This window comes from Rhinatrema bivittatum, chromosome 3 (genome assembly GCF_901001135.1).
Source record: "Rhinatrema bivittatum chromosome 3, aRhiBiv1.1, whole genome shotgun sequence".
Classification (NCBI taxonomy): domain Eukaryota; kingdom Metazoa; phylum Chordata; class Amphibia; order Gymnophiona; family Rhinatrematidae; genus Rhinatrema; species Rhinatrema bivittatum.
The window spans coordinates 220,789,319-220,802,877 of record NC_042617.1 but is presented as its reverse complement, the minus strand read 5'-3'; the positions used below and the strand labels follow the sequence as shown (position 1 = coordinate 220,802,877).

Sequence of the window (13,559 nt, the reverse complement as noted above, 5' to 3'; positions counted from 1 at the left end):
CCCCCTACTTGTCCCCATTCAGAGAGCACTACTTAGCCAACTACTGACCACTAGAATGGCCCCTTCTCGATTAAATGATCCTCCTCAATGCCTTTATGTTGCTTCCCCCTTTCTGAAGAATTATGTTACTCTCCCCCCCCCCCCCCGAAGAAATATGTAATGTCCTGTCGTCGTCCCCCCCCCCGTTCACTTGACTGTGTATGTTCATAATATACCCCACTCTGAATGTAGGAAAGGCAGGTAATAAATGTCTTTAAATAAATAAATAAATGTTTTTGTCTTTGATGCTGTCTATGTTTTAGGGGTTTGATATTGATGTTTTTTAATGTTTTCATCTTTTAACTGTAAATTGCCTTAACATATTATATGAAAGGTGATGCAATCAAATTTAATAAACTAAACTCTATATTCAGTGGGAGACTTATCCAGATAAGTCTCATTCGGTATCCTGGCTAAAGTTACCTGGGTAACTTCCAACGTTTCATCCCACTGAAATTTGACCTCCCTATGTTTACATTATCTGCTTTTCACATGTTCTCTCTGGAAGACCCCCTTTTGCTTTTAACATATTTGCTTAAATTCACAACCTCTTCATCTCTCACTCTATTCACCTTTAAATGAGACCTGGTTTTCCCCTGAAGACTCTGCCTCAGTTGCAGCTCTTTTTCATGCAGGATTTCCTTTCTCCCATGCCACTTTACTCAGACAGTCATGGTGACCTTTCCGGCAATACTATATACCCATTTACTAGAACAATCTCACACCAGCCCTCCTCTGTACCAGAGCCACCTCTTTGTTTTTCATTGTGCATCCTGTCTGTTTTGACTAGATTGTAAGCCCAGGGAGTAGTGACTATCCATTTTTTGTCTCTGGTATGTGCTATACAAATCATGAAAATATAGAGTTTGCCTTGCAAGATGGACTGATATGTCAGACATAAACCTCTCTATTGTTATACAGACTGGCCAAGTAAAAGTGGTGAGATGACATCCATTGGGTGTAAAATCTTGATCTTACGCAAACTGCCCATGGCACAATACTTTAGTGTAGTAGCAGCCTTAACAGTTTTGTGCAGCACAAAATTGTCAATGTAGTAGGAAAGAGAAATAATTACAGATAAGTTGCTACAAGGAGTTGGATGAATATAATGCAGCCATAGAAAAAGTAAAAAGAAAATAGTAACCATGAAAACAGAACAGAGCAGTCTTCTTCTACTGCTCTGCTATATTTTGTTAAATAACAGCAATAGGGAATGCCCATTGAAAGCTGTTTTAGAGAGGAAGGCTAACAACCGTGAATCATATCATATTCATTTCTATATTCCTTAATAGCACAAGATGCAAACATTGTAGAGCTAATACAGATTTCTGTTTTATTTTTCTAGTATTACATTTCTGTCACCCATGCTGAGACTTCTTTTAATGATGGTTGCCCTGAATCGAATCAATCTATATCATGTCTGCAAGAAAACTACTTCTGAATGCCAGCAGTATCTAAAGTAAGTGTCTGTTGTAGGATTAAGAGAAAATGGCTTTCTTGACCATTTAGGAAAGACCTTTTCTCATTGCACTCTGTTGATTTTGTCCCAGCAGCTTTTTGCATTTGTTCGTCTAGGGGCAGGACAGTCCACATGCTTGTACAATGAAGGCAATTTTTTAAAAATTTACACAAGCAAAAATATAATTAAATTGCATAAAAATACTTTTTGAAAATTGCCTCTTGTGTATGCATTTAAAAGTACATGCACTAACCATACCAAACAGGAGCAAGGCTGGGGCGGGGACAATAAACTACTCACAGGATTTCATTTTAAAATCACTACAAGTACTTTGCATACTTTGCATCTGTAAAGTACATGGGTACAAAAGTATTCACATTCTTAATAGACAAGCAGGCTAAGTCACTTCCATATTGGGTGACATTATTAGATAGCGCCGATGACAGAATGTACCCTGAATGTAGCTAAAAAAAGACTAGAAAGCCTTTCTGCACATGCATGGTTGGTATCATATATACCGCATGCTGCAAGGTCTCCTTAGTCTGTCTTTCTCCATGGAATGAGATTTGTTGCTGAACTACTTTCATTTAATTTTTGGTCATAAGAATTCATCATCGGCCAGGTTTACTCATAGAAACCTTATATATAAGCCCCCCCCCCCCCACCTCGAATTCTAGAGATTTGGGGTTGAATTTCAAGTTTCATAAATGTCATTGTTTAACTTTGCAGACATCATGTTGCTCACTATGGTTGAAAAGAAAGGCTCATATTCCAGTAATAGGAAAAAATGTACGCCCGCGCATATGTCTTAAAAGCCGGCCCTATCTGAGTCTTGGCCTGTCATCATGGCCAAGACTCAGATAAGTCTCGTGCAGGTGCCATTCACTTTCCAAGGAGCTAAGTGGGCAGTCAGAATCCTTAAAACAAAAGCAGGCATGCTCCATGCTGACAAACAATCTGTCAGAATCCTTTCTCTATGCAGAAAAATTCTCAGTGCCCTACACCAAGAACCTGGTGCTTTCTTCAGTACAGAAGCAGGGCCAGATAAAGGGGCTGGCCAACGTGCTAACCAGTGGGTTGCTGTAACCTAATGGGGAAGGGCACCAAGTTATAGGGGAGGACCCGCATTATTAGTCTACCCTGGGTGCCAATATGTCTCAATCCGTCTGTGTGCAGAAGCCTTCTCTGTGCCAAAAATCTTTTCCCAGTGTAAAAGCATCAAAACAGGGCCAATCTTAACCAAATTTACCAATTTTGGTTCCTGAATCTGACAGTTCATATATTACAGTCCCCACTTCTGAAAATCACTCCATTATGAAGAAGCTGTCTTCAATATCTCTATAGGAAGCTGAGGATATATCTGTTTTAAGCAGGGGGATAAAAAGAGGCCCAATATATTGCTATTTTTGACTGCCTCTGTTTCTTTGCAGGTATCTAAAGTCCATTTTGCAGTACACAGAAAATCTAGCAACATACACTAGTCCTGAAAAAAACAAATGGGATGAAACCCTGGATCTTTCCCAAAGAGTGTTAATAAAAATTAAGATGTATGATGAGAAGAAACAACTCTGCTGACAATCGGCTATGCAAATTGCTTTATAAACTGTGTTTTTATAAAAGCATGTGAACTGGGTCAGCCTGGTAGCTTGGTAGCAGGACTGTATGCTTCCGAGGATCCCCAGTTGATTTCCCAGATCAGGCCTTCCACACTCTGGATTGACTGGAGATGCTGTGGAGGCAGTGTTCGTAGCCTCTGGCAGGGGAGGGAGTCATGGTCGTCATTAAGGACTACATTTGGTGGCCAAAGAGAGGGTTCTGAAAAGAATACAGGTGCATGGCTCCTGGCTTCAGTGACCAGACTGTGAACAGTGGATGCGTGGGTCTTTTAAAATAGGGGGGAAAAAATCCTTGGATAGTTGTGAAGCTTATGGTGCCAGAATTCCAGTGGTTCTAGAGAAAAAGTAGGAACTACTGGGCTAAAACAATAATGTGAACTTTTTCTATTTCAAAGATGTTTATACATATCTTATTTAAAACATATAGATTGCTATGTGAGATCCTCTCATACGTTTTCCTGGATATCTATGACTCTAGTTTTGTCATATACAGGTTCCATGGTTTGGTATTTTTTAATTTAATAAAATTTGTTTTTGTTTATGTAGTTATACAGCAAATGAGGTACCTAGTTCTCAGTATAAGTCTTATCCTAACATAATACAATTTGTTTATAGTTAAACAGTATGAGAGCTTCTAATATAAGATAAAACAAAATAAAAACCCTTGAAAGAAAATGTCTTTGTCATTATTTCCTTTAGAATTAACATTAGAATGACCCATTATTATTTATTTATTTGTAAAGCACTACCAGGTGTATAGAGTGCTATACAGACATATTCTAGATAGTCACTGTTTCTTGTAGCTTACAGTCTACAGAAGAGAGATATGAAACACAACATATTGGAAGTGGTCCTTTGAGTTAAAAACTGTGAGGCCAGTATTCAGTAGGCCATGCAGAGGATAAACATCCTATTGAATATACTTGTTTAAAGTTAACCGGCTACATAAAGTCAGATAACTTTAACCCTAAACAGCCTTTGGTTGAATATGGCCAGTTAGACCTAAAGTTATCCAGCCTCATGTGGCCGGATAACTCGCTACTTACCCAGCTATCTTCAGAGATATCCAGCACACCTTAACAAAAAAAAAAATTGCAGGCCTCCCATCCTGTTTCCCACTCCCCCAGCACCACATGTCTCTACCCCCCTCCGCTATCCCAAAAAGGTGGGCAAACCTAAAAACAAGCTTTAAAATTTCCAAAAGAAAATTGCTGCTGCCCAGGTCTCCCCATCCCTCCCTGCTTAAAATACTTTACATTTCCCTCTTCTGCCTTCCCCCACAGCCACCACCTCCCTACCCCAGACTGACACCCTCCCACCCACCAGTTTCCTAGAAACGTGATCCCCTTGTCCTTACTGGGATCACTGTGTTCTCAATCCTGGTCACTTCCAGCATTACTTAGGTAATAATAAAGGAAGTGTACTTTTACACTAAACAGTACACGTCCAGCATTATTTTACACTAAACAGTACATTTTCGGTGTTATTACCTAATGCAGGCCTAAATTTCTCCGGCTAACCTAACCAGATATGCCCAATATTCAGAGATGTTAGCCATATAACTCAACCCCTCCCCGGAAGGCCCCCAAAATGCCTCTTTTTTATCCAGCTATATTATAGCCAGATAATTACTTATCCAGCTCTAATTTATGGGCCGATACAGTAAGGACGCGTTAGAAAGAGTGCGGCAGTGCCAGGCGCACCCTCGTTTACCGCACGCACAGTTCGGATCACATACCGCTCGATACTCTATTTAAATTGCTTGCAAATGCAAGCAGCGTCCAACCCGCATCCAACGCGCGTCCATGAAGCGCAATCCATTTTACTGTATAGGCGCTTTATACAGCGCCTATACAGTATCCCAGGTGCGCTGGTACCTATCATTTCAAATGTCATTTCAAATGACATTTGATATGACAGGTACCAGGAAGTGGATCCCAAATTTAACCAAAAGAAAACCTAAAAACCTAAAATCCCCGAATCATGGCAGGCGAAAAGCAACTTGACATGTAAAGTATTGTGAATAAGTGTAAGGAAAGTAAACTTACTATATATTTCTTTCATCCCTCTCTGCCCCCCTGCCTCCCGGGGGCAGCCAGCAGCGAAAGCGGCTTCCAGCGGCCCCCGCCGGCGAAGATTGACAAACGCACACCCGTAGTGCATGGGCACTGTGACGTCACGCACGCCCGTTCATATGCTTTCGCTCACTTGGAGGCCCGTCAATTCGGGCGCTCAAGCCAGCGAAGCGTATGAACGAACGCCGTGACGTCACGCACGCCCGTTCATTCGCTTTCGCTCACTTGGAGGCCCGTCAATTCGGGCGCTCAAGCCAGCGAAGCGTATGAACGAACGCCGTGACGTCACGCACGCCCGTTCATATGCTTTCGCTGACTTGGGGGCCGGTCAATTTGGGCGCTCAAGCCAGCGAAGCGCATGAACGGGCGTGCGTGACGTCACATGCTGCAAGATGGCGCTGGGGAGATTTATATGGCAGATGGGGAAAGGTGGGCTACATTTCTGGAGATGAAAGACACATCCACAAATTAAAGATGCACTGGTGAGGGTTCAGGGTAAAGAGTGCACTGGTGAGGGTTCAGGGTAAAGATTGGTTGTCCAAATACCCAACTTCTAGTGAAAGCTTCATGAGTGATAAGGGGGTGAAAGGCGAGCCCTTGTGGTGTGTGTGTATATGTATGAATGTATGTGTGTATATATATATATATATATATATATATATATGTATATATATATGTTTTTCTTAAACCCCCTCCTTATCCTGGTTTTGGCAATGGGTGTAATAATCTTCAGAAGTCTTTATCATTCTACGTTATTACCTATATAGTCTCTATTGATGAGCAGTACTTTCTACTGGTCGTAGCTCTGAAGTTGATTCTTACTCATTGGAAAGATTCCACTGTCTTTGGTAACGTGCTGGAATGCAGTGTGTTAATTTGATAAATATGAGCAAGTCAAAGCACTTAGGAGTGGGAAGCTATACTGTCCCATGCACAGGTGTATGTATGCACCCGACCTCAGCTCTAACGCCTACGTCATATCCAGCTGTGTCTGACCCCTGCTGTAACAATCCCTGTCCCATGCACAGGTGTATGTATGCACCCGACCTCAGCTCTAACGTCTATGTCATATCCAGCTGTGTCTGACCCCTGCTGTAACAATCCCTGTCCCATGCACAGGTGTATGTATGCACCCGACCTCAGCTCTAACACCTGTGTCATATCCAGCTGTGTCTGGCCCCTGCTCTAACAATCCCTGTTCCATGCACTGGTGTATGAGCCCGACCTCTGCTAGTCCGATCAGTTGTACCGTGGTATTCCATGTGCTCCAATTCTGTTTCGGTTGAGTTTCCCTCTGTATTCCATGTGATCTTCATGTGTTCTGTAGATTTTCTTGTATTCTATGTTCTTCTCTCGTATTCTATGTTCTCCTCTTCTGTTTCAGCTCATTTTCCCTTTGTATTCCATGTGCTCCTCTTCCGGTTAATTTTCCCTTTCTTTCCCGCCAGTATGCTCTGCATGTTCTCCTCAACCTTGGCAGTCATTTGATTATGGCCGCAGTACCAACACATAAGTCGCATGCAAACAATTGTTGAAAGGAAACGAACCAACTTTTTCTGTTCAAAAATATATTTTCAAAATAAAATATACAAAATAAAATGTAACTATATACAAAAATGTATTTACATGGGGGGGCGCAATGGGGGGGGCGCTGGGAAAAAAGGGGACTGAGCATGCCATGGGGGAGGAGGAGGAGCGCCGTCATTGACGGTCCGCAGGCGGTGGTGGTCCTGCAGGAGCCTGCGCCAAGACCAACAGTGACTGAGCTCCTGCGATTGCTCGCAGGAGCTCAACCACCTCCTGCTGGCCATGACGCAGGTCGTGCAGGAGCATCACCGCCCGCGCTGCCATTCCCTCCAGGGTGTCCATGCGGCTGGAGATCTGCACCAGGAGGTACAGCATTGAGTCCAGGCGCCCCTCAATGCTGTCCTCCGGCCGATCACCAGCCCTGGACAGCCCCGGAGAGGCAGGGCCGACAACGTCAATGACACTGTCCTCCTCATCTCCCATGGCAGGTGGGGTGGGCGGGGCAGGAGAGAGTTGAGGTGGAAAATTTGGGGGGAGGTGGATTATACACGGGGACAGGCAAAATAACTGACAGGCGCTCCAAAATGGGGGTGGGCAGGTTAGCAGGGGGAGCAGGAGAGATTGGGGGGGGGGGGAACTGGGACGGGAAGGATCACGGGGGGACGGGAAGGATCACGGGGGGACGGTCCATGGTGGAGGGGGCGGGATTATAGGCCGGGGCCCCATCTCTTCCTCCGAAGTATCTGAAAAGAGAAAAAATTAAGGCCTTAACCCCGTCCTACATGAATTCATGCCCAACAAGAAACAGAACCTAGCAACATTTTTAACAGGAACATAAGCGGTACCATTACATACATCTACATGTGCAAATTTCATTGGCGTGACAAATGGCACAAAGTATGCCGAGTCTATTAAAGGTTCACCGTGGCATTGTTCCGGCGGAGCACATAGTTCATCACCGCCATCATCTGTGCTGCTCTCTGAAAACAGAAATATTTAAATTTTCGCAGTTGCACATGCAAAGATCGAGAATAGTACAATAGTAAATTTCTTTATCGCTTTCAGCTCAACCGTTAAATCTATTAACTGCACCTACCGTCCTCTCTTCTGTGGGCCCGCAGGGCCCTCAGGTACTCCGGCTCCTCCCTCCGGATCCTGCGCGCCCGCTTCTTCAATGCCTCAACCTGTCGGTTATACAATAGCAAAAGGAAAAGGAAGTTGAACTACAAATTTTAGAAGCAGAACTAAATTCAAACCCAATCAGTCTAACAAGTGAAGTGTCATTTTTACATTTGTCATCCCCTTCCCAATACAAATGTAGTACCCAAATACTTCAAACAAGTCAAGTCCCATTTGTCCTGTTGTGGCGCACAGCTCTACAAAGCGACCACCCAAATAAATTGTTCTTACAAGTCAAGCATCAGTTTCCAACTGTCAGATACAACAATACTAAACAAACCCACAAATCAAAGATGTTTAACTTGTAGTTTTCCATGCGCGTTACAACATAACAAAAAACAGAGGCCTATGAACGTACCTCCCTTGGACAATCTGCTTGGGCGTTGAATCGCGCCCTGAGTGCCCGCCAGGCCTCGTCGGCCCTCTCCTGGTCCCGCGGGTGCCCAGGACGGAAGAATAGGTGCCGCTCATCGGCCGCCACCAGCTGGGCCAGCAGCCTCACATCCCCATCGGAAAAATTTGCTGACCTCCCTCTCGGCATCTTTGCCACCTTTAACAAAATGGCCGCCCGGACGTGTCATTGCACGTGTGAGCACCGTGCCACCTGCTTCTGGCCCCTTTGCTCTGCCATGTTCCTACGGCGGAACAAAACAGACGCTCAAGCTTCGACTTTAGCGTGCCTTCGGTTCGCCATTTTCCAATGGCGGAACAAAACAGACACTCAAGCCTTGACTTAAGCGTCCCTTCGGTTCGCCATGTTCCTACGGCGGAACAAAACAGACGCTCAAGCTTCGACTTTAGCATGCCTTCGGTTCGCCATTTTCCAAATGCGGAACAAAACAGACACTCAAGCCTTGACTTAAGCGTCCCTTCGGTTCGCCATGTTCCTACGGCGGAACAAAACAGACGCTCAAGCCTTGACTTAAGCGTCCCTTCGGTTCGCCATGTTCCTACGGCGGAACAAAAGAGACGCTCAAGCCTTGACTTAAGCGTCCCTTCGGTTTGCCATGTTCCTACGGCGGAACAAAAGAGACGCTCAAGCCTTGACTTAAGCGTCCCTTCGGTTCGCCATGTTCCTACGGCGGAACAAAAGAGACGCTCAAGCCTTGACTTAAGCGTCCCTTCGGTTCGCCATGTTCCTACGGCGGAACAAAAGAGACGCTCAAGCTTTGACTTTTGCGTCCCCTCGGTTCCGCCATGGGAATATCGCAACCAACTGTTCAGGCGCCCAAATTGGGCACGCGTTCGGTTCGCCATGTTCATATACAGTAACTTTTCAGGCCTTTAGGGCTGGACATGGATGTTCCCGCCATTTTTGCTGCCTTTCTGGAACTGGAGTTTCCGATTGGTTTTGAAACTGGGGTTTCCTATTGGTTTTGGAACTCTAGTTTCCAGTTGGCCAGCACAGCATCATAATCCTACCATGGGCATGTATATAGGTCACTTCTCTGAATGGAAAAGTCCCTTTCGACTTCGTTTGGACTAGGATACACCGTGTACAACTGTTTCGTCGGATATCGAACGGGAGATCGTCAAGGCTTTCAGCAGGTAAGCATTGCAAAGCACGCTTTTTTTTTTTTCACAAAAACTAGGCGTCCCTTGTGGTGATCCGTGTGCCTTTGCAACTCTTTTATGTGCGCTTATGCTTGGGCGCACAAGGAGGAAGCCTAGAATCCGCCGTCCCTTTGCCCCGTGTGCCTGTGCTACTGTCTTCTATGCGCTTTGACTTGTGCGTTCATGCATGACGAGTAGAGTTTGGCGTTCCTTTGGTTCCACGCTTGCCATGGACGTTGGAAAGTTAAAATAGCCGCCGAACAAGGACGTTCATGTTTTTTTCTCGCATCCCTCCACGGGATCAGAATCCATGGTGGGAAGGCTGTTTTTCATTGACTTCTTTGGAATATTTTGTTCGCCTCGTCTACTGATGTTGCCTGGTTATGTTTCCCTCTTCTTTGCATTCAATCTGTCTCTGATGTTTCTCACTTGCAGTTCCTATATTTAACCCTTCAATTTGTATTTTAACTGTTTTGGGTGTTTTGTCTTTAACTGTTACCAGTTTATGTCGCCCTCTTCTTTGCATTTTTAATGTTTTGGACGTTTCGGTTTAGACTCTTGGCTGTAAGCTATCCGTTGTGCCCTGTAACTTAGTGGTCATTTGCTACGTTTTCATCGTTCACTAACCCCATGTTCGCCTTGTTATTTTCTCCGATTCAGACAATGATGCCCTGAAAACATAGCATTTCACGGGTGGAGGTGGAGCACGGAGACCGGCAACCATTTGTGGAATGGCTCTTGATCGAGGCTATACAGGGGCCTCAATATATTCTAGTATATTTAACAGATTTAATCTCCGCCATGCTGTCCATTATTCACGTGCTCTTTGTTACTGTTCAGGTTTAACTATGCCGGGAAAGCGCACTATCGCTGAGGTAGAGGACCATGCCGTGGAGCAGCAACGAGAGGAAGACTCAAGCGCCTGCCAGCCATCCCGAAAGTGAACCCGTAACGCGCGCTTTACGGATGAAGAGGAAGAGGTATTGTGCCGTGCGGTATGCGAAAAACATGACCTTCTCTTCAAGTCGAAGATTTTGTGGACCAGCAGAAAAAAGATTTGGGAAAAGATTGCCCAAAATGTAAGCTCCCTTTCTGTGACGCCCAGGGATGTAAAGCAGGTGCAGCACCGGTGGCGGGACACCAAGAAAAAGGTGAAAGAGAAGGCCGCTAAAATCAATGCCTCTGCAAAGAGGACCGGTGGAGGGCCACCGTGCAGCATCGAGCTGACACCAGTGGAGGAGATGGTTCTCCGAACTATGAGGATGGAGGTCGTCGTGGGCGTGCGTACGCAGTAGGGCGCCGACTCGGCAGCATGTGCAGGTATGTATTTAGCTAAATCTGGTTACCGTAGCATGTTAACTATATGGTTGACGAGTGGTCAACCGATGTGTGATCACTCTTTTTTGTTTTAAATTTTTCCTACTGTAATAAAAATGTGCATCATTGATTGCCCTACCGTCACTGTACTTGTCGCAATAGTATCTGATAGCATTTAGCAAATATGTCACGTCTCTCCTGCCATAAGAATTCTTGTTCCATAACAAAAATATTACAATTTCGTTTGACATTGGTACTGCTATAAATTCTGATGAACTCTTCACAATTATGGAATGACGGTGACCTCTTTCTATATCTTTAGCCACAGAAACAACGGACAATGGCGAAGGTGACAGCGAAGAATCCAACCAGAACCAGGAATTCGTTTCCATTGCCTAGCGCAGACTCCCCCAGCCAACAGATGTCAACAGAGGACATGGTTATACTGGATCTGTACGATGTCCCTGTCAACGAAGCACCGGAAGTTCTCCTGGACCTCCATGATTCAGCCCCCCCCCCCCCCCCCCCCCCAGGCATTTCAAGACCCAGAACCATCCCAGCTACTGGCTGACGTCTCAGTGATTGAGGAAATTGCGCCAGTGGTACCAGACCTCGAACTGCCACTTTTTGGCGATGATGTCCTGAGCGAGCAATTAGTGGCTGGAATAACCTCGCATCAGGATCGTCATCATGAGCAAATCTTCCAGGAACTGCGGTTGCTGAGAGCCAACTTTAGAGAATGTATGGCAGCACTGATCGGCGCAATCCAAGCAGTTGCCTCTAAATTACCTTCCGTCAATCATTCCTAAAAAGTTAAATGAAAGTAATAATTTGTTTTCAATTTGAGTACGTGTACTTTTATGTTTTTATTACTACTGGCAAATTCTTATACGGCTACACATGGAGCATAGGATGGGCATGGCAATTGAACAGATCTCGCAGTAGGTGTGAATAAGAGCTTCATTGTTACTGCGGTTGGTGGGGGACGAAACATGTTCATGATGTCTATGACACCCCATTCCCTTAGGCCAGGTATGAAGGTGCAGACGGCTGGAGAAGGGCCCGGGGGGGAGGAGGGGAATCCTTTGTCCTGGAGGGGCGCTCCACATGCAAGAGTATAAAAGACAGGTAATTTTGTATACAATGGGTCGCCACACATTATTTATGTAACACTTCCACTTCACGAAATGTTAATGTTACATTAAAAAACAGATTTTTATTGCTGGGAAAAGCTTTCATATTCAGAGAAGGAAAACTAGATGTGGGTTGAATGTTTGTAAACATTATATCCATGTTATACATCAAGGGATATTTATTCAACCATAAATAACCATATGCTACTGTTAATATTTCAGTGGCTGGAAATGGCCTGGAGGACCATAAAAGGGAAAATAATTTATCAGGTTTGAATGGGTTGACAAACTATATTAAAGACAGAAAAATATGGATATGATGAAATCGATGTGAATTGTTAATGGTTTGACGGAGGGGTCATCTTCCGGTTATATGTTCTGTTCTGAGGAGTTAATTTTTAAAGAAATCAATCTCGAATTCTGAAAGAAAAAGAGAAAAAAAGGCAAGAGTGAATAGGACATACAGGTACAGAAATGATTAATATCTATAATAAAGCACAGCTATGAACTACAATGAAAGCGCAATATCATCGTGGGGCACTGTAGACAGGAGTGGTACTATAACAGCAGTAATGAAATGTAATGTATCACATTAAACTTACAAGAGAAATAACTGTCGATGATCCTTCGTCGGACTTCATGACCCCATGCAGTGTTGTCAGCTTCAGCTGCGAGCTCCACGGGCGGATCGGGTGGCAAGTATTCGTCAACCTCAGCATGCACACCGAATCTCTGACAGATGTTGTGTAGCATGCAGCAGGCAACAATTATGCTCACGACCTTTTCTGCACTGTATTGCAGGGCCCCCCCCCGAGCGATCCAGACATCGAAAACGCCCCTTCAGAAATCCAAAAGTGCGCTCAATCACGTTTCTGGTGCTGCCATGAGCCTCATTGTAGCGTTTTTCGGCAGCTGTGCCTGGGGACTGGAGCGGAGTTAGCAACCAAGGCTTACAGCCATAGCCACCATCACCTATGGGATGAAAAATCGAGGATGAATTGAAAACAACTTTGCGGCGCAAAACACTGTAAACATAGAATGACATAATAAACATTGAGGTATAGCGATCATCCTTAACATCCGGAGAACAGAACGCATGATAGACAGAATCACGGGAAGTAGCAATTGTCACTTACCAAGTAGCCAACCTTCACCGTACTTTCGTTCAGGGAATTGGGTACCCAGAGATGAATGTGCGAGAATGTAGGCATCATGGCAGCTCCCTGGAAAGTTCGCTACAACATTTAGAATATGAAGGCGTGCATCGCAAACCACTTGCACATTCATGGAATGGAAGTGCTTGCGATTCCGGAACGCACTCTCTTCATCCAACCTGGGTGTAAACGCAATATGAGTGCAGTCGATAGCGCCCAACACGTTAGGCATCCCCGCAATACCCATGCTGCGGATCTGTTGCAGTTCAGCTGGATCCGTAGGATAGACGATGTACTCCCTCATCCGCTTCATCATGGCCTTCAACACCTGTGACAGGTGCCGTGAAACGGAGACCTGCGTCATACCAGCAATTACGCTCACTGGGTTTTGAAAACTTCTGGTACCAAAAAAATTTAAGGCGCACAGAAGTTTATTCAATCCGGGCACAGCATGGTGTCGATTGGCCTGGGGGTCCAGGTCCTCACAAAGGTCTTCATAGAGGGAC

At 44.9% G+C, this 13,559-nt stretch overlaps 1 protein-coding gene across 6 annotated transcripts in view; it reads left to right on the top strand.

Moving 5' to 3' along the window:
- Window positions 1-3,779, top strand: part of ERMARD (ER membrane associated RNA degradation) — a 452,987-nt gene extending 449,208 nt beyond the window's left edge. For all 6 annotated transcript variants that reach the window (XM_029594214.1, XM_029594212.1, XM_029594213.1 and 3 more), the window contains 2 exons: window positions 1,385-1,498; window positions 2,929-3,779. In XM_029594214.1, coding sequence (XP_029450074.1) covers window positions 1,385-1,498; window positions 2,929-3,073 — 259 coding nt within the window. In that variant the 3' untranslated portion in view covers window positions 3,074-3,779. The remainder of the gene's footprint in view (window positions 1-1,384; window positions 1,499-2,928) is intronic.
- Window positions 3,780-13,559: the final 9,780 nt, after the last annotated feature.